The sequence below is a fragment of the Vanessa tameamea genome, chromosome 2 (assembly GCF_037043105.1).
Source record: "Vanessa tameamea isolate UH-Manoa-2023 chromosome 2, ilVanTame1 primary haplotype, whole genome shotgun sequence".
In the NCBI taxonomy this organism is placed as follows: domain Eukaryota; kingdom Metazoa; phylum Arthropoda; class Insecta; order Lepidoptera; family Nymphalidae; genus Vanessa; species Vanessa tameamea.
Window position 1 is genome coordinate 929,562 of NC_087310.1, and position 22,962 is coordinate 952,523.

The 22,962-nt window shown below is 33.4% G+C and overlaps 2 protein-coding genes across 4 annotated transcripts in view; one reads left to right on the forward strand and one right to left on the reverse strand.

Annotated features, from left to right (window-relative positions):
- Positions 1-22,962, reverse strand: part of Obsc (Obscurin) — a 415,125-nt gene that overhangs the window by 250,128 nt on the left and 142,035 nt on the right. The gene's annotated exons all lie outside the window — the stretch shown is intronic.
- The window catches only part of LOC113398222 (solute carrier organic anion transporter family member 4A1-like), a 63,999-nt gene that overhangs the window by 14,744 nt on the left and 26,293 nt on the right, over positions 1-22,962 (forward strand). For both annotated transcript variants that reach the window (XM_026636853.2, XM_026636854.2), the window contains one exon: positions 3,116-3,251. In XM_026636853.2, the coding sequence (XP_026492638.1) occupies positions 3,116-3,251 (136 nt within the window). The remainder of the gene's footprint in view (positions 1-3,115; positions 3,252-22,962) is intronic.

The following is a 22,962-nucleotide window of genomic DNA, read 5'->3' on the forward strand; positions in this document are numbered from 1 at the left end:
AAAGAAGACATTATGTCGGGCAGTATCCTGCTACATTCTGATTAGTATTTATTAGCGTTCCTTTTAAATCAAAATCAGTCTGGAGTCAGCAGCGAGGTATGTCAGGATGTGGTGGGCGAGCCAGATTACTGATCGTAATCATAGTGATTCATGTGGATATTTTTCACCATTCATGGATCGACCACAATATCCATGATGTCCGGGACCGTCCATCGAATTGTTCGCAATTAATTTATTTTAAATCTATTTTGAAACAAAGCAGTTCAGTAAAGCAAATCTACTTTGATTTGATTTACTTTATTCAAGTAGGCTTTTACAAGCACTTTTAATCGTCATTAATTAACAAATTAGTTTTTATCTACTCTGTTTGTCAACCGATTTTCTTTTTTTTTTGTCTTTGAATCAGCTTTATGTTACAAGATCAGTACGGGGTCTCGTTTCGTATAAGCCTTGAAGTTTTCACCGAAATTACACTATTAATAGTATTTCATTTATGTGAAGGTCACAATGTGTCGTCCACCCCTGATATGAATCTTTTAATAATTGAAAGGTCTTGCTTGTAATATTATCGTAATCATACGTAACTTAGTTCTTAATATAGTGAAGGTCAGATAGCCATCGCTTTGCGTAAAACCTGGAAATCGGATTAATCATTGATTATAATAGAAATGTGAAATTACATAGAAACATTTAAATACCAAATCACACAAATTTAATAAAGGGTTTGGTTTAAGTTTATCGTATTTTTTTTTCAGAATCTTCTACTACTACTAATCATATATTTCCGATTTGAAGAGGTGTGAGTCAGTGTACAGACACAAGGAACATTACGAGAAGTGATAAAGTTCCCAACTTGGGTGGCGCTTTGGTTATGTAGGAAATGGTTAAAATATATATACTATATATTTAAATTTATATAGTAATATTAACGATGTTTCCAACAGTCAAAATAAAACAACATAGTCTTCTTCCTTTAAGTAGAGTCATGTCATCAATTTTGAATCTTCATGTATCAGTATTAAATTAAACGTAATCAACCGGTTTGGAATGTAGATTCTACCTAGAAGAACTGTCAAGAAACTCAGTAGTTACTCTTTTCCACGAATTAATAAACAGCTTAACGATTTTTTATCATCGACATAGGTATTTATCTCGTAACAAACTTTATTTATCAATGATATTTAACATAAAATTTATAATATACCAAGTTACTTTTTTTAATTATTTCCACAAATTATGCAAAGATCCATCTACACAATGCCAAAAGTTATTATTTTCCAGTAAATTTTAAACAAAGAATAAATTATGATAATAATACAAGTCATCCAAATTCAGTTTTAATTAACCGTGTAACTGTTTAACAATATATTATAGACATATTTCGGTGTATTACTCGTGTGTAAGCGACTTTAGTCGATTCTTGTGGCTAGTACAATTTAAGTTAGTAAATTACGTGAGAGCTACTTCAATTCTTATAGCCGGACCCCTAACATTAGGCTTATTATGTTGGGCATTAAATCTTGAACCAAATAGAATGTGACAAAATTATTGGTTCCGGTGCTTTGTTAGTTTAATCCACTTTAGATCGGTGTCTCTTGTTAACGACGGTGTTTCTGAACGTAGAGAATGTGCTGTGTAGTAAGAATAAAATTTTTAATACAAATTTGAATTCCAAAAATAAAGTTTCGTCATAAGCAATTATATGGTTATGTTGTAAATACTAATGGCTCGTAAATATTCACGTTTAGAGTTTATCCCACCACGCTGTTTATCGCATCATGCCATTCTGCCAAATGATGGTTGTTTCCATTATTATTATATTTTTTTTTGTTGGGACAACATCACATACATTACTCTGATCCCAATGTAAGTAGCTAAAGCACTTGTGTTATGGAAAATCAGAAGTAACGACGGGAACACAAACACCCTGACCCAAGACAACATAGAAAACTAATGAACTTTTTCTACATCGACTCGAACCCGGGACCTCGTAGTGGCGTACCCATGAAAACCTGTGTACACACTACTCGACCACGAGGTTATTATGTAGAACATATTGATTTGAAAGGTTAGCGGTATTTGCGGATTTGAACCTGGGTCATTGCGGTTCCCAAAAATTGACTCCTATCAATTAATGATAATTAGAGATAATCTTTTATAGCAATACTACTCGTGTTTTTCACCGGCTGTCACTGTTTCTATCAAAATTAGCAATATTCTTATGGATATACCTAATATTGTTTAAAATTCACTGTGATGCCACCCTAAGTATACCACCTGTCTTAAAAACATCTGTATTAGTCATATATTTAAATATATTTGAACGCGCATATCTTGGAATCTACTAGATCGATTTGGAGAAGTCCTTATGTTAGATAGCCCTTTTATTCAGTTTGGTTATAGACCATAACGCTACCCAAGGTGATAGAGCAGTAATGTTAACCGCGCTAAGCAGCTAATTTTATGATACCCATATGGTATCTCTTTGTAAATATTTCTCCTACAAAATATTATAGCTCGGCTTGGTCAGTTGCCAATTTTGAAATTTCACGTTTTTTTTTTTTGCTTATAATTCCTATTTTTGTAATCTTTATTGTTACATTGCAGTTAGTACGACAGTGAATTATCACTATAGATATGAGTTTTCTATTAAACAAAGAATTATATGTTACTATTATGTATGTTTGTAGTTTTTGTATAAATTTGTTTTTGGTTGGGTTAGTTTACTCATTTTTTTTTATCATTACGATAAAAAGTTAATGTCGTAAAAACATTGATAAATAAGGCCACACTAAATAAAAGATTATATTACAGATAAAAAGTGTGGACTTAGTATTCATTCTAGGCAGGATATATAAAAAAGTAATTATTGTTTACTGCCATACTCTGTAATTAAAATGGTGGAAAAGACTAACTACTGAGTTTCTTGCCGGTTCTTCTCGGTAGAACCTACTTTCCGAGCCGGTGGTAGCTTTAAGTTTAATTCAACAGTGTAACAAGACAATTCAAAGTGCTTTCTAGAGCCTACTTGAATAAAGATTATTTTGATTCAAATTTTGATTTTGAAAAGTGTTTCGCTTTCTATATAATTTTAATGTTAATATGTTGTTATCAGAATGACAGAAATGGAGAATGGTCAGCGGAGCGCGATCTCCGTTGTGGCTGGGGAGTGCTGCGACCAGCATGGCTGCAGCGCTTCCGCACCGCTAAATGGGCGCTATTCTGGTTGTGCTGGGCTGGAGCTATACAAGGTGAGTACTAACTATTGCTTTTCAATATGAACAAACAGTTCAAAGTGCCTAGGGTTGTACGACTGGGTACAAATTCCGAGAAGGCAAATAAAAGCTTTGGGGTTTTCTGTCGAGAAATCTTCAGTAGCTCCCTTTCACAGTTGGAAAATTACACTCCTACACCCGGCCTTAAGTGCAGTCCTATCGGATTATCGAAAATAGAGTATGCGCTCTTTCCGCACACATTTATGCACAACAAGTCTAGTTATTGGCTCGTTGATATAAGTTAGCCATAATTCGGGTTACAAAAGTGGTAACTTCTTAAAATAAGCTTTGGCGAAATGTATAGTTGTATAAAGGTTGTTCTTTGATCAGTCTCGTGGTAACTTGACACTGTCAAAGTAAAAATTTACAAATGGTATTATTTCAAGGTCATTTGCAAGAATTCAAAATATTTCGAATAAAGAGTAAAATGCAGCCTTTTCTTATTTGAAGGCAGGCGATCGAATTTGCCTGATGGTAGGGAACACGTTTGCCTGTACACACTGGCCTTATATTCACAGGCCACTCCTTATACTCGTCAATGTGCCGCCAACAATGAAATACAAATATATTGTGTATTTTGTGCATTGTTGAATTAAATAAGCTTACTCAGCGTACAGTTCTGAATACATTAACACAAACAGTGCCGGTAGAATATCTGGCGAGTTACCCATGTCTGTGGTGCGGTGTGCATGTGACCACCCAGACGGATCTGTACTAATAACCTGTTAATATATATCGTTATTAAATTGCATACAAGTATTAAAAAAAAAAATTTAACCGACTCAAAAAAAGAAGGTCCTCAATTCGGTTGTATGTTTTCATGTTTGTTACCTCAGAACTCATTTATGTACCGATTTGGAGAATTATTTTTATGTTTGAGTAGGTATACCTATCGTTTGGGTCAAATTTAAATGGAAATTTGGAGAAACGATACAACCCTTAGGTACTTGGAGTTCAAGCGTGCTTCATACCTTAAGTGGTTAAGCCGTGAAGGCAGAATTACTTACTCATTTATCATATCAGTGTAGATTTATATTCTCATAGTGTTCATTGAAGTTGTTAAAATTTTATTTAATAAAACAGGCTTACAATTAGCCGAGATGACTCGGTGATAACAGCACGTGAATCTTAAACGAATATTGTGGTTCAAAATTGAGGCTGCTTAATAGCGAAGGAGCATGACCTAGATGAAATTCTGAAAAAAGTGTGTCCTACTCGCAACCCAGTAGTGGTACATTAACTAACTTACATTTTAATTAAAACTATGTCAATAATACGCGATACTGGCGTGTTTTCTGACACCTCATAACCAATAATTCAATATCTTTTATCCATGAATGCAAAGTATAATTAGGGCATTAATTTTTTCACCTACATTATCGAAATCATAAGTTTTTATTCGCTTCACGCGTAGATAACTTCGTTGTAATTGATGGTCACGGAACCCCTCGATTTAATAATATTTCACTTTATTGTGCACGATAGCATGTTTTGCATACGTGCTGCGCTAGATAAAAATAGTTTTACATAGTAGTCAAAACACGTACGGTGTAACGTATATTGTTGTTATTATATTTAATTTTCTAAAATGACTTAGTGCAGCGTTTCTCAAACTCTTCTGTCCCAGTTCCGTTACCGTTGTTCTTCTCTGGTTTTAGTATGTTTATGAAAATATAAGTTGAATGACAGTATTAACTGAATACTTCAACAAACACGATATATTGATACAAAATGATAAGATTAATAAGGTCTATTATTATTAAACAATAATAAATTTCAATTGTTACAAATATTAAGAACCTATAGCTGTAACGACGATGATGTCTTGGCCTATTTCGACAGCGTCAATAGTGCAGGATATATTACCTATGTTGGCAACTGTGTGTCTGTGTGTGTAAGTGTGTGTATACTGCAACACAAGTGCACTTATTATTCTTCCGCTTTTATAATCGAATGGGATGACAAACGCTTTTCCACCGAACCTGAGGTCACAGGCTGACGCTATTTACATGATTTCCGAGTTACAGAGTAAGTAAATACAAATAGATTTTTAATGGCCCGCACTCCGAGGAGCTAGTCACTGGAGCAACAAGGCAGTCAAACATTTAACATAATGTATTAATCATTATACATATATGTTGGTGTTATATTTTGTAGTTTTTTTTTCTTTCTTTCTATTTTGTAATTGCAAAGTTTATGTTACATTATTAGATACTGGCTTCTTGCGTGTTTTGCGTGTAATGTTATCGTAAGAGTTCGCGTAACTGATTACAAAACCGCCCGTACTGAATCTTTATGGGTTCAATAAGGATTCCATTTCGTGCTGTGCTTTGAACAATGAGAATCATTTATTAACTGATCTATTTGACACTAATGCATACTTCGCGTATTTTTACACACATTATTTTAACTTTGCCTGTGTATTTGTAAAACGATTAGTTCGATATTCTTTTAGTATTGTATATCATTAAACCTTTAACTTATAATGGTATTCGATATTTGTAGCAATTATATGAAAGTGAAAATGAAAACTACTTAAAAATAATGCTTAAAGTTGTTGCATGATGCAATTTGTAAAATAATAATATGTAAAAAAAACCATCTGCACCCCGAGCTATCCTCCCCTACAGCATAAAACGTTTACCGTAACAACAAAATACGGTAATTGTTGAATAAAAACGCGAACTACGCTGTGGGGCGAGTAACGAGATTTACAAGGTGATTTCCTCACCGAATTAACAAACAATGCAACTGTTAAGCGATGGCGGTTTTCTCATTTCACTTATGACTATTGACTATGACTCTAGTTCTGATATACTTTAGTCTGTTGCAATGAATAAGTGTTCTGTGTCTTTTGTATCAATAAATACCAATGTGGATTAAGGACAAACACTATGAATATATATGTTACTGTAAACGCTCGAACTACGGTAAATCTTAAGATTTTCCAGTAAAACCTAAGATTTACCGATTATGAATGGTAAATGTCCAGTAAACTTTGGGATTCGAACTTTTACCATCATTCACTTAGTAAATCTTAAGATTTACATGTTAGGATAGGTTAGGTTGGAATGGTAAAAGTCGACCGTCCAGGATCGGCGGAAGTCGGGCGGATCAGGGCTCTAGCCCAGCGCACCCTGATCGTCCGATGGGAGTAGGACCTGGGATCACCCACGGCGGGCCTGGCGACAGTGGAGGCGATTCGTCCCCACATGAGTCGCTGGGTCGAGAGGAAGAAGGGCACACTCACCTTCAGAATGACGCAGGTACTTACCGGGCACGGATGCTTCGGTAAGTACCTACACGGAATAGTGCGGCGGGAGGTGTCACTCTCCTGCCACGAATGTGGTGTGCCAGTCAAAAGGAATGGTAAAAGTGCGAAAAAGTCGTCCCTTTATAATAAATACTTACATTTACCAACTCATGTCGGTAAATCTTAGGTTTTACTGGAAAATCTTAAGATTTACCTTAGTTCGAGCTTTTACAGTAACATATACACTAGAACCTCCTCAAATAAACAGAGGAAAAGTTGCGGTTGTATGCTGGTTTCTAAATAAAATGTTTCAATCAGCGAGAGATTTATTGTTATTGATTTTAATTAATATACTTAGTTGTTTGAAACGTAATTTCCTACAATTCTTATTTTTATAAGATTTACTTTCCGAGTTATATATTACTAATTAATTTTTAAAAACCGCCAATCTATAATTATAGAATCGTTTATCTTTTGAGCTTCTACCAAAGAAAGCTTCGTAAGATAGAAACATCTTCTATAAAAAAAAAATCACTTACAAAAAATCCAGTGTAGTCCTGTTTAGTGACTCCGTAATTATAAATAAATATAAAATATGGAGTAATAATTGTCGGTAGCGCTTCGACCGTGAAGAACAAATAAATATTTTAAAAAGAGATTAATTGCGTCAATTAAAGTAATAGGCAATTAGTTAGAATATTAACGTAACGTTACATCCCAAGTACAAACGAAGTTTTTTACGAGCTTATCTTTGAAAATGATAAAGTAGGTGTATTAATTTAATCGTTGAAGCTTATGAATTGTACCTCATTAATAAAATAACGTAATCCCAGACAAAGTGATATTTACTTTTTGGTTATTATTTTTGCTTATTTTTACACATTTTAAGCAACGCTAAAATGGTACAAATAATCTTATATGATTATATATTGTTTTAGTTCCGAATATAAGTAGTAACAGCATTTATATGTGCCGCTGCTAAGGTTTGAGGAGAACGTTTAGAGTTTATTCGATCACGCTGCTCTAGTGCGGGTTGCTGGATACACATGTGGCAGAGTTTTATTTAAATTAGACAAGCAGGCTACCTCGCGATGTTTTCCTTCACCGCCCAGTACAAGATGAATTATAAACACCAATAATAATTCAGTGGCACTTGCCTGGTTTTGAATCCGAAATCATTAGTTAAGAAACAAGCATTTAAGAATTCGAGTTCAAAAGTTTGTAGAATAATTTAGTTATGTAAATAAATAAAATATACTTTATGTGAAATAATAATTATTATTCTGAGTTTTTCAATTCGGTTCTGTCATTCAAAGCAACGTAAGATACATTTATGTATGTATGTTCATAATGTATATTATGTATTATTATATTTTATATGCAGTATATTATTTATTCGCGATTCAAAATAATTGTACCCCTTCCCACATTTGCCTCTGCCCAAAAATAGCTTGGAAGAGATCGCTCTTGTAGCGATAAGGTTGCCTGTTGCACTCATGCAACTTTTGTTCAATCTATATATAAAAAATATTTTTAATAATCGGTGCAATTAAAGAATAAATAAAATAAATAAAAATACTGATATCAAATGATCGTATATATACGATAATATCGTATAGATACGGATATAGATAAACTGTTTAAGTTTAATACTTTTCTTTAAGGTAATCAAAATAAAGTATTTCACGATTTTACTTTACCTAAGTCTAATTCAAATTCCATTTCAATGTAGAAGCATCACTCCTATACTCTATTCCAACCATAAGAGAAGAACAGCCAAATAAACAACATTTTACAGCAAATTGACGCGATGTCATTGGTCGAGATAAATTGATAAATATTGATCTTGATAAATCTATGATATGCACTGTGGATTTGCGAAAAAATTGCCTTTTGAACGCGGACGAAACTGTTATCGGAATTTTGGAAGTAAAATTAAAATGGAAATAAGTAGTGTAATATAAACAAAGATATATTAATCAAGAACTGTAAGTACATGCACATTATAGCTGAGTTACTAGCAAATCGTATGTAATACGCAAATCTAAGGTTTGTTTATCTTTAGTCCTACTTCCATTGGAATAGGCTATGCTTATGGATGGCGAAATCTTACCATCGTTTAAACTCAAAAGGAACCGCTATGTAAAATGCATTCGATTCAGTTAGCTTGAATTATCTTATCTATTAATCTAAATTCATTCATTAATTCAGAAACTCAAATAATAATTAACCGTACTCCAATGAATAAATACGGTACACTTAATGTAGTGTTCAGTGTAATTTCCCTCGAGGTCGTGTAACGAGCGCTTTGAACGCAAGCTGTTAGCGACGAAATAATCCCGATTATCGTTTATTAAAAATCACGATTCGAAAGAGGATCAAGTTTTTCGTCTCGCTCTTCGTTCCGTGTTTCAAAATTTCGTGAGGTCTAAATGTTTTCAGTATAAAATATACCATAAATAAGTGTTTTAAAACTCAACTTAACTTAACATATAACTTTTTTTATTAAATGTTCTATTTAATCATTTTTTATTATATAATAATTACAGCCTAAAATAATTATGTAAGATACGTTTAATACATTTTTTTCATTATGAACGTAACATACGAGTTTTTCCTTTTTATAGGTGTATTAAGCCATCGACCACTTGATAGTAAATGGTGACCACTGCCCATAGATATTGGTGCAGAAATTTGAACCATTTTCATCGCCAACGCGGCACCAATATTGATGTTATGTTATGAGATGTTATGTCCCCTGTGCCTGAAGTTACTCTAAGTTATACTTTTAACCGGAACACTGCAATACATAGTATTATTATTTAGCGGTAAAATATGTGATGAGTGGGTAATACAGTTTGAGTCCTGAGTTTCTTTCGCCGGTTGTTCTCAAGTCAGGGTGTTTCCTTTTCCGAACCGGTGGTAGTGTTTAATTTGACTATCAATAAGTAAGTGCAATGCTTCTATATTGAATAAAGGAATTTGAGTTTGAGTTTTGGACATGGTTTGGCAACAAATAGTAGGTATTGGTAATATTTCTCAGAATCGTATTTGATGAGGTGACGTGACGTGGTATGTGTATAACGGGTCAATTATTACCTAATACAGTCGCTTGATAAGATCAAAAGATACATTTACAACTATGTATCTTAACATATTGATAGATAACCTATTAAAGGATGAGCTGGCTGAAACTGCGGCTTTACAAACACGAAATTAATAAAACTTTAACAATAACACACAAAGCTTCACCCCCATTTCCCCCCCTCGAAGGGTAAATGAAAAATAGTAGTTAATGTTCGTCCTCGGGTCTACTAACTATCCGCATTGCAAATTTCATCTAAATCGGTTCAGTGGTTTCAGCGTGAATAGACAGAGTTACTTTCATTAGCAGCCTGTAAATTTCCCACTGCTGGACTAAGGCTCCCTTTGAGGAGAAGGTTTGGCGCATTTTCCACCACGCTGCTCCTATGCGGGTTGGTGGAATACACATGTGGCAGAATTTCGTTGAAATTAGACACATGCAGGTTTCCTCACGATGTTTTCCTTCACCGCCGAGCACGAGATGAATTATAAACACAAATTAAGCACATGAAAATTCAGTGGTGCCTGTTTGGGTTTGAATCCGAAATCATCGGTTAAGACGCACGAGTTCTAACCACTGGGCCATCTCGGCTCAAGTTACTCTCGCATTTATAATATTAGTATAGATTTTGTTAATATGATCGTAATAAAACTTTACGTATGTTCTGTGTGTGCTATCTTGTTGCTTTACTTGTAATGGTCGCAAGAAAATGTCTAAGATTCTCATGAAAATTTCACATACGCCAAAAAATTACAAATTAATCTAAACCGTAACAAAAAAATTGTATGAAAGAAGTAAACGTAAAATGCTTTATTCCATGAGAAGACTGCGTCCACAGCACACTTCGTAGTACCTAATAATTTCCCGCGGGATACCCTGGAATCTAGGCTTTACAGTAAAACGGCTTTAATTTTACAATCTGTCCCAGAGTTCGGGAAAATTATGGCATAAAAGTAAAAAGTAAAATAACTTTAGTGCTCGTAATTTCATTACAAAATAGTAGGTTCAAACTGGATCGAAAATGATCCACTGGTCTCCTGATGTGATTTTCTGATTAGAGACATTCAGAGCGTAATTCTCTTCGTTACTGAAAGATGGCGGACGCATCTTGAAATTTCTCTCAACATACATGAGATTTATGATAATTTCCTTAACTGCAGCTCAGAGAATGAATTGCATATTCAAATAAATCAAGTATTTTATTGTTGTGTTTATTTATTTGTTAATAAGTAACAAGGAACAATAACAATGTATCCTATATTGTTGAGGGACAACGGTTATAAAGAGATTTACTCATTTCATAACTTATCCTTATGAATAATGTTAATAAATCTTAGAGAGATTTGTTTACATCATAATGACGAAATAAATAATTCTATGATAAATTAAATTACATATTATAACACGAATACAAATAATATTTGCCTATAGAGCAAACATTTCATGAAAGTTAATTTAGACAGGTTAAATGGGTAGGTTAGTTGTTTTAATTGTTATTTTCTAGAATTCATGACCCTATAATATTTACCTTGACTGATATTTTATAATTAATCGTAAACTAGCGGCAAACCATAAGTATGGATCTGTTTTATTAATTTGTCTATTATATTTTGAACTTGTACGAGAGAAAACGTCTTCAAACTGTAGCATTGTATAAAAAGAGCCACCAGTAAACTGACAAAGCCTTTGTCAGTTTTTGCCAGTATACGGAACCGAACGAATAAAAAACACAGGAGAAAGATAATATTATTATATTATTAGTAACCTAACATCTTAAATTTACCAAATATATGCTCAACCATTACAAATTAACAAGGAAGTAGCTACAATAGTGCTTCAATTTCAAATTTAATATGTAGAATAATTTTACAAAAAAAATATAGATGTATAGCTTCAAAGAAAAAAGATGTAACCATGTCGAAAAATCTGGCAGTGCAGCTTCCTCGTATGAAATTCTAACTTGACACTTCTATAATATCTGTAACACTGGTGGTGAAGTCGCCATAAATCTTACTTAAGTTGAACAGAGTTATGGTCGCCAACAGGTGTAGGCGATTTGTCCAATTGTTCCATCGCTGCACTGACATTTCGCTTGCTATTTGTAACTGAATCTGAATTAGAAACTTACACCAAACGCACGATGTCTATATTATAATCGGAAGGACAAAAAACTGACTACTAATAGGACGAAAGGGGGTCACATGTTCGAAAACAAAATAAGTCTTATTCGAATACTTACAGGCACATTTAAAAGATTAAATGACATATACTTCGTATCATCACCAACAAATTCAGTAGTTCTTCTTATCCAATAATTAAATCACGTAAGTCTGATAGTTTTGTTATTACAATTAAATTTATCTAACTCGCATGAAAGTCAATGAAAGCTAACTTTGCTTTTTTCTCCAATACCAGATTTATATTTAAAGTATCAACATGGTTCATATAAAAACTCACTCTTTTGTCTTACTTGTCAAAACAATGAATATCATAAATTAACATAATCTCCAAAAATTTAAGAGTTACAACTGTAGTTTCACTATCTGACTCGTGGCTCAATTATTATCAGTTATCATCAGTTTATAGTACGAAATGATTGGATAGTAATCCGAATTATATGTCAAGTTTGGAATGAATACGGAAATGAGAAGTAGGAATAGGTTAATTGACTACCTAGTTTTGCTTAAATACAGACGTCAAAGTCATTACTTCGCCTTACTGGTTGAGTATAAGAAGACGAGAAAGGAAACGTTAAATATCTGAACTAATATTTTATACCCTAAAAATACATTGGTACTGTTTAGTTATACAGAAAATATAATAATATTAAAAAAATACAAAAAATCACGTTAATTCAAATATATTTTAAATATTTATATTATATTTATTAAGATATAGATATGGTATAGAAATAATTTACAATCCATATAGCGCTCCGTAATAACGTAGCATTCACACAACCGAAAAAGAATTGATCATTTCCACAGTTCCAGAGATTACCTCTACATACAAACAAACAAATTATCACTCTTTATAATATTAGTGTAGTTAAAAGCATTACACTTTCTTAAGTCTACCAGGAGTTCCGAAACAAACACGTCATACCTAAGAAGAACAGGCGAAAGAAACTCAGTGGGACTTTCTGTTATCGATAAGTTTGTTTTGAAAATGTGTAATTATTTATTTTTGAAATGGCCTAGAGGATATCGTTTTATTCCTAAGTCGTGCATGAAGTCGTTAATCATATGATAACGTTTAGCAAAAACGACGGTTGCCCTTTTTTTAAACATACAATAGAAAAACATTAAAGTTTTCTGAAAGAAAGAAAAAAATCTTGAACTTGAATGCAATTGTCCAAAGTTCGCTGGTTAGTTCTCTATTTATAATGGGGAACTGGCCAAAAAAATTATTAAATACAGAATACAGTAAACAATTCTAATGGTACAAAGTAAATAGCTTCTTTTTACTTTGTATCATTAGAACTCCAAAGTATTCAGCAAATAATGAAAAAAACAGTGCATCCAAGATTACTTCCCAAATGTAGGTCACTTTCAAAAGCAGACAAGAAATATGTCACGCAAAAATATCTGTAGCTATAATACTTGATACTTTATTGGAAAGGAACACAAAATTATTGTTGAACGAGAATATGTTACAAGTATTAATTATTACAAATATAACTATACGTATATATGTATGTTACTGTAAAAGCTAAGATTTACCGATTATGAATGTTAAATGTCCATAAAACTTTGTGATTCGAACTTTTACCATCATTCACTTGATAAATCTTAGGATTTATATGTTAGGCTAGGTTAGGTTGGAATGGGGTACATGTCAGTCACCTCCTCGTGGTGTACCCTGGGCAACGGGGCCGCCTTGAGCTTGCTCGTCGGCCAGGGCTAAGACTAGCGGGAGGGATGCCGCGGGGCTGCTCCTGGTACGTCCCTGATCGGCGTCAGGGCGGACCATATGAGTGGCCTCGTTGGCTAGGAGGGAGTGGGAGGGCTCGCTCCTCGAGCCTCCCAGGTGTTTTACACCGGCGGTCAGCGGCGGAGCCTACCATCTTATCCGCCGCAGGGCGTCAGCTTCGTTGACGCCCAGCCTCCAGTGACGGACTCGGGGGAGTTCGACACATTCCCACGTAGAGGATGAAGGGGAAGGCGCGCACTAGCCGCGCTTTCCATGAATACTCAGCCGCCTTACGGCGGCTGCCGCTGGTGGGGTTGCGGTTGCCTTCCCTTGGCGATCCCGTGGCCTCACCACTCGGCGGCATGGTGGAAACTCGAGGATGGTTTTAGTGGGTAGGACAGGGCATTAGCATTAGCATGTCCTGGCACGGGGCATTACATCCCGGTTGAGTCCCACATACCCGTCCCGGTTCCCCGACCAGGCGGCATGCGTAAATGCATGTCCTCCTCGTAAAACAAAAAAAAAAAAGGTTAGGTTGGAATGGTAAAAGTCCGAAAAAGTCGTCCCTTTATAATAAATACTTACATTTACCAACTCATGTCGGTAAATCTTAGGTTTTACTGGAAAATCTTAAGATTTTAGTTCGAGCTTTTACAGTAACATATACATGTAATACATATTAAATAATATACATATTCTACCACTAATCAGCAATATTAGTATTGTTAGTACAGGCAGAGGGACAGAACAACTTAGTAACCAATTTGGGTGGCGCATTGGCGATTTAAGTAATGGTTAATATATAGTGACTATTTACCATCAGACCCATTGGCTTGACCCCCCCCCCCTACCTATGTCATTAAAGAGAACATACTTAAATTTTTATAGAAAAACGTTTTAGTAGTTGGATTTTCGTATCTCTTGGTGCAAAAACTATAAAAATGGTTGTAGAAATTTCATACAGTTTTGACTTTTGATTCGACTTTGGTAAGGGTATATGTACTATTATGTATGGGCCATATATATATTAATGCTTGATCTTCAAATTTCATTTCACATTCAAATTTGCCGCATATTTTTTACTATTAAAGCGAGCAAATGACGCCATAGTTTATATCTTTTTTAAAGTATGCCTTTGTTCAACTACTCGAGCGTCGTCGTCAAAAGGGCGCAACTCCCAATAAACGACGTCAGTTTACTCTTTAAAAAAAAAACGATGCTCAGACGACTCTTTATATTTTATGATCTTCGATCTTCGAAGTCGATATAATATTTTTTTAAATATTTTCTTATTACGTTACGCATTATTTTTATTTCTTGAGGTTTTGTTACATATTGTGTATCTACCTAAAGTTATTACGTGCAAAATTGTAAAATACGAATTAAATTTACATGTCATTTAGATGATATATAAATAGAAAAACCCGCGAAGATTGTATATAAAAGTTTTTATATGGCAACTTTATCCATATCAGTTTGAATTTAGAAAAAACGTAGTCAAAATAACTTCATATGAGGTCCCTTATATCTAAAGATGTCTGCTAGAAATAAAACAAATTCAATATAAATTTACTAAACCATTTTAAAGGGTGCGAGGACAATAAATATCGTAGACGACAGAACATGTATAAGGCAATTGAGCAAAAATGAAATTTCGGTCCCACCGCGCCACAAATCATCAGCTTATAAAATTAAACGCAGCTCGCGCCACCGAATGATAGCTCAGTAAGGCTACCTACCCATCGTATGCTATAGTAAGCTTTTAAATGCAACTCCCTTCAGAGCGGTGAGTATATATTTTCTATATTATTTGACTGCAATATTCTTAAATCTTAATTCTTAAATAGTTGTATACACATGTGTTATAGTGATGTCATTATATTTGTTAAAATATGAATATTTTATGCAAATTATGACGAACATATTATTAGTACTTGGAACAACAATAAACTAGTTACGAATGTTCCCGACTATTGTTAATTCTCACCACAAGAAGACAAAATAAAAAAAAAAATTGACATCGAACGGTGGCGTTATCATTGATCGAGAGCTAGAATAATCTATATCGATATCCACTATGGTTATTGGAACTTAGGAAGTAAAATTAAAGTGCACATAAGTAGTTTAGTGGAATAGTATTGTATTATAAATAAAGATAAATTAATATATATGTACAACAATACAAGTTATTTTAGTAGTTCACAATATAGGTATTAGAAAATCGCGTGACATACATAAACCTAAGGTTCGTTTGTCATTCCTTCTTCCATTAGAATAGACTATTCAGTGTTAAGAATTCTTTAGTTGGGCACTGTATGTACGATTTTGATCAATAACAGTATCGTAGAAAACGTTCAAAATTATTCAAAAGCAAATTTTAAAAATCGGTAAGTACTTGCAAGATTTTATTTAAAAAAATCGCTATATATTTTATAGCGAAGTGATGGGCAATAATTATTTAATTAAAAGCTATCGCTTCGCTTGCATCAGGCGATAGACCAACAGTTGTTTATGGCCCGGGGTTGGTAAATTTACATTTATTACTCCCTGTTATAATGAGGTGGCGTAATATGACGCGAATTTTTTATCCTTATTAATTTTGTGCATAATCTTAATATGTCAAACATATATTTTTTCTTCTAGGACTATAGACATAAAGGTTGGTTACGATTATTGTTAACTCCATTTGGTCTACAATTGAAAACTTGAGCTCATGTTTATAAGGTGAAGGTTTAAAAACAAGGACCTTCAGAAACTGATTGGTGTAAGTACTACACGGCCTGCCCAATGCAAAAGTAGAAAAAGTATTTTAATAACAATGAAATAATTTTCTTCACATAATTATAGAAAGGGATCGAAAGAAACGTGGCGGAATAATGGCGTCTATTGCACTTATCCCGAGCCGGAAGCGTCGCCATGTTTGTCGCTGCTTCCGGGGCATTCAGTTGCTTATCGTTAATTCAGTTGATGACTCTTGACGACGTTTTAATTCCAGTTTAATGACTTTCTTGGAAACCATAAAAACATTGCGTTTTTTTTTATAACCTAATTAATTATTGAAATTATATTTATAAGTCACATTAAGTAATCAATATTATAAAGACGAGTTAGTTTGATTGCCGGTAACGTACCTGTAAGTCCCCTGGTCTTGCAGATGTCCATGGGCGGTGGTGGAAACTTTTCATCGGGTGAGCCTCCTGCTCTTTTGCCACCTATAGCATAAGAAGAAAGAAAATAGTAACGCTTAAACGAATAGTCAATATGTTTTCACTTCGTAACTTCGTTTTTGACACAAACGCTACGGATGAAACTATTAACATAATATATAATATGAACAAGAATTATTAAAAATACGTGATAAAATAAAATACGCGGTAATTAAATAGAGATCGCAGTTGCAAATCCGACAAGAAAAATAATCCGTCCTGTGATCGTCGATGTAGGAACACATCTAGTTTAAATTAAGGCCAATTCTGTAGCAAATTGTCATTTTATCGCAATCTATTCGAAAAATAATCATTGCGAATTACCTTTTCTATTAAAACGGTACCGTTGCGGTTGGGTTGAAGTTGAATCGGACTAGAATCGAGAAGTATCGTAACCGTAATAAATTAGTTGAATTGGTTCCCTGTATGTGTCGAAAACTCATGGAGGAACTTGGTCAAATAAGCTACTAACCTTCTGCTTTAAAAGAAGACGACCTTTGCCCAGATGGAAAAGTACGAGGCAGTTTAATTTACGTTAATGAGATTTTCCTGATTCAAGGTTTTGGAGTCATAAATAAGTTTTATTATTTATTATTCTTCCATACACTTATGTCGGGCTGTATTGTAACAGCTAAGCCTAGAACAATAGCACGACGATATCAACGCGGTCACGAATCTAGTCCACTTGTAAAATCTCTTAAAGATATGTTGATAAGACTATATTTAATTGGTGCTGGAAATCTACAATGTTACATAAAACCCGAGATCTTTGGTACCATCTTGTCTACATCTACATGATCTGTCTACATGATCTGAATAAATAACTGCAGACGTTTTAGGCCATTGAACACCAAGTTTGGAGCAAATCTGCATTGGCATATTGGGTCAAAGTTTTCAAGGTCCTTATCAGACCGCTCGACAAAACTCATGCTCATTTTTAGCACACCCCCATCATTACATAGTATAAAACAAAGTCGCTTACCGCTGTCTGTCCCTATGCATGCTTAGATCTTTATAGTTTAAAGTTTTATTTAAATAGATAGATTGATTCAAGAGGAAGTTTTATATATATAATACATGCACAATATAGTAGAGAAACACTGATAATTTTAGAGATTTCTAAAGTGATGTCGTAAATAAACACATTTTTGCACTTACATTGCAAACGCTAGCTGAACCCTACGAAATAGGTTAAAATAATGTACTACCTTAAAAAGGTATTCAAAAAATTCATCGCGGAATTGTTATTCTATTTCTTAGGTATAACCCACAATAACCATTTTTTATCCTGTTTTTTTTTATGAGAAATAATAGCTCATTTTCGAAGCAATTTTTAGTAATAAAGCATTAATCCTTATCCAATTAAGTACATTAAATATATTGTGCATTTAATATAGATCAATATTTACAGCACGTAATTTAAATGAATATTTTCGAAGATGTTACAGATTTAAAACGAAGGTTTGTATTGTCTAATGTCTGAAAAACTGAACGTTGTAAGACATTCTATAGTATATTTAGTATCAGCAATGCACACGTGCGAAGCCCGGGCGAGTCGCTAGTGCTAAATAAATTATAACTTTTTGAAATATAAATCGATCTTAGATACATACATTGCAATAGATTCATCTATTATATGCGTCCTAATAACACGACACGCGATCCTACTACTTATAAATATTTACCCTATGAACGCTTTAAGAAAACTCCTCGTTATTTTTGAATGGCTTCGTGAATCTTCGAAAGATAAACAAACTTTTATAATATGAATTTCAGGTTTCAGGTGTACTAAGAATTGTCTTTCAAACTGTAAGTTATATTTTCTCGTTCAAAGTAAGGCCATAAAAATGTCGGAAGTTTAATAGGGCGAGAGCACACCTGCTCTTTTCTGAGTGCTAGCTTGGCGTAAGGCTTACGACATGATGGAGATGAATATTTAATGAGATTTTACTTAGTACATTAATGAAAATTATGAAATAAATATATATATTTTGTGTTATTATTAAATTTATTTACATAGTTATTATGAATTTAGTAGCAGTAAGCATTCTGTGCCAGCCAAAATCAAAACGTATTAAAAACGTATAAAAGTAGAAGTGAAAATTGAAAATAAAAATGTTAATTAAAATAAATAATGTTAATAATAATAACACATATATATTATATATACAAACTTGCTCGCACATGTAATGAGTTTAGTTAAACAATCATAAATAAAATGTTATTTGGCAATGAATTGCGTAGTTCTGTTCTGGTTTGAAGTGTGAGTGAGCCAGTGTACTACAGGGATAAGAGACACAACATTTTAGCTCTCAAGAATGGCGGCGTTTTGCCTAAATGCAGTTTTATTAAACTATCTGTTTTGTATTCTGTTGTTAGAAATACAAACATACAGCCCCAAATATAATTTTCTTAGCTTCTGCATCACCGACAATATGTCTTTTTTAGTTAACATAATCAAAACTTTTTATTAATTTAAAAATATCGCCCCGAAAATTCTTGTAGTACGTTTTTTTTATATAAAGTATCGAAAACATTATATATAAAACGTCATTTTCGCACAATAGCGGTCGGGTCAGGCGTTCGAAACTTTTTACATTGAAAAATTAATTAAACTTTAAACCCCTAATCTGGTTCAAGTTGCTGACATCTGGGAGGGAACTTTTTAATGAAGCAGGAGGTGTTAAATTAATAAACGTTTGTAAAATAAGAACACTTACAAATTTTGATTTGAACGACGAATACTTATTTGAAATTAACATTGAATCGGGTTCATACCTTTGAATATATTTTGAACAAAACAAAATTGACACGAACACTTATTAATTAAAGGAAAAGGTTTAAAATGTTCATAGCAAGAAGGGATGATGATGTCTGCCTTTCCGAATTCGGACATGTCGCTTCGGGCATTCTTAAAGTAGTTATAGTTCGTAGGTACATAGTTCCCCACTCCAAAAGGACGGCACATCCCAACTAGACCGGAAAGAATTCAGTCGGCAACCGTTTGACGTGCTTTACGAGGCATGGTAGATCAAATACTGGTTTGGTAATGTGTTGATACAATATGCTGATATAAAATACCTTTATGTTAAGACTGTTTATTAGGGCTTTCGTTCGCAAAGGTATCGCTGCCAACAAACTACTAAATATATTTTGGTAAAACAGATTTTACCTAAATTCTTATACCATACATGGTGTTTCTGCCGTACAGGTCCAACAAATCTAAGAAACCGTTGGATTTTTTTGTCACATGTTCATTTTTTTTTAAGTGGTGAGGTTTTTACTGTTAAAGTGGGAGATTTTTGAGCTGTTTTTCTTAAATTTTTTCGAATCACTATGAATATAGTACAGACGTAAAGCTATTCTTCTGTTGACAGAAACGTTAATCGAACTACGTCGAGTCCAATTAACTCTTTAAACGTTAAACTTCGCAGTGCTCAGCTCAAAAATACTCAATTAACTTTTAAAAAATATACCGTTTTGCGTTGAAGTTACGAGTTATAATTCGGAGAGATGGTCTACAAAGTTGTCGTTTTGCCAAACACTATTAAAACTAAAAAAATATACATATTATTCGGTATCAATATAAATAATAGGAACTCCTCGATTTTATTCTCGTATTCGAGACTCAAGTTTCCATAATTATACGTGGGCGTGGTGATTTAGACGCATTAATTACTTGAAGATATAACATTAATCAGTCGAAAATCGAAAAAATACCAATATCATGAACTCTTGAGTTTCTTTTAATTTCTTTTTCTTTTCTTTAAGTTTCCGCCCACAATTTCGTCCCCTGTTCATGGGAGAACAATTGTTAGGTCTTAACTGTCTTTTCCTATACCCCTGACAACGTTTATGCAAAATTTCACGGTGATCTGTTGAGAAGTTAACACGTAAAAGACTACCAGTAACTGTCTATCAAACTGACATTGGCAAATATAATATTATTTCACTATGTATTTATTAAAAATGAGTTACTACTGTGATTTTACCGGTTCTTCAATTCAGAATCATCATTTCAACCCGATGTTTGTTCCACGTTCAATTTTGTTATGTGATAAAACTCAAAACTTTTAATAATGAATATAAAAACAAAATTAATTACTGCATATTTATGACGCTTGTATGGGTGTGTTCATTACGTGTGTTGTATTTTGATTTATTTAAATTAATATAATAACTTTGGTGTACAGTAAAACAGTATTGCACTTGTACATATAAATTGGCTTGGATTGTTTAATAGCAATATTACAACCCCCGAACTCTTCAACTCACGCATCGCTTAACTAAAGAGTTAAGGATTAAACGAATTTACTGCATGATGTTATTCAGAAGGGCAACCATGATAACGGAATATTCTTGGATAAAATTCATATTTATAAATTGTAATTAATATCAAATAATAGTTTATCATATGATTTATTCACACACATCCATACAATACACACACACGGAATGAAGTTTATTACGGCACAATAAAATAAATTAAAAACGTTTGAGAATAATTCATTGACAAGAAATAAAATAGTTACTAAAATTCTGTGTGAATTAAATCATTTTACTCGTGCTAATGCTTTGTGCAAGCCCGCCTAGGTAGGCACCACCAGCAATTACAGTAGGGATTTGTATTTATCAGTCTGTTTTCCTGTTTGTTTCACTAGGGAAATGTTGATAACCATTTAATCGCGATATGTATATATTATATACACTATATAGTTTGACGCATGCACATCCTTTAAATGTTATAATCATTGCGAATCTATACCCCTGACATTGTACTCTCTTTTTCAGTTATGAATTTCACTCGCACGTCACACTGGCGAAATAATATACGACTTATCGACACAAATAAAAAAAGACATTAATATTTATTTGTATCTAAAAATGAAATCTAATGGCTCTACGTTCATTAATAAATATATATATCAACAAAATTTGAACTATCATGAAATATCTAGTCGTCCTGAATAAATAATTAATATGGTATTCCTCCAGCCAAGTCTACAGGTAGCAAGTGCTAGCGATCCAATAACGCAGTCGCGAGCTGAGAACGACGCGTGTAATCTTATCCAGCGAACCGGCTAACTGACTGAACGTGAGCACGTAATATTGCATTTTTCAAATGATATAATAAAAGATTAATCCAATATACCGATACTGGGGAGCCTTCGAAATTGCGACTACACTCGTGTGGACATTGGACATGAACTTATTTGTTTAAATTGGTTCTAAGTTTTATTTGTCGTGTTAAATAAATTATATATGAGATAATGTTCCGTATCATAACCTAAGAACATGGTTACAATCACAAGGAGCGTTTAGGAGGAGGATTTAAGTTTATAATTTATCTCGTGCTCGGCGATGAAGTCAAATCGTGTGGAAATCTGTTAATTATCAGATAGAAATTAAAAAATAAAGCAATGACTTACAACATATTGCATAATATGATTATTTTATGTATATAAATATTAGCTACATATGTAAATATGTTAAATCGTTAACTCTGCTCTATCCGTACCAATACACAATAGTTCTCAAATTGAACGCAATTTTGATTGTCTTAACGTTTTTACTTCTTTCTAACGGATGTTCTGAATGTAATCACTTACAGGAATAAGCCTGATTAGTAGTAAAATATTAACAGTATTCATATTTGAGTGGGTTCGACATTTAAAAATAATACTTTTGTGATTATGTTTATTTAAAACATAAACAAACTACTCCTTAACGTCTAAAGATAATTTCTGCGCCTAATAAACGTCGAGTTCCTACGTTAAACGTATCCTCTTAATACAGTCAATAGTGAATTAATGAGTAACGGTAATCAAGTTAGCGCACTCGAGACGGACGGCCTCCTCAACCATGAACACTTGATGATTGCTACTCAGCATTCGCTAAAATACTCGGATTAACTTCGTTACATCCTGTAATTTACTAATTATAAAAACAAATATTATTCAAGTAGGCTCTAATAAGAATTGTTCGAAATTATATGTATGTATATATGTACATAAGCTACGAGCAACTTAGCAAGTTAGTAAGTAATGTTTTTAACATACTTATGTTACCTAAATAATAACGATTAGATATATGTATATGAATATATCCTGTACAAAAATGAAAATGTATTATAATTTTCAATCGAATAAAATTTACCGTCCAAATGTAAAAGATTATATTGCGCTCAACTTCAGTTGGGGTCTTCGGATGTTTCGCGTATTTAATATCGTA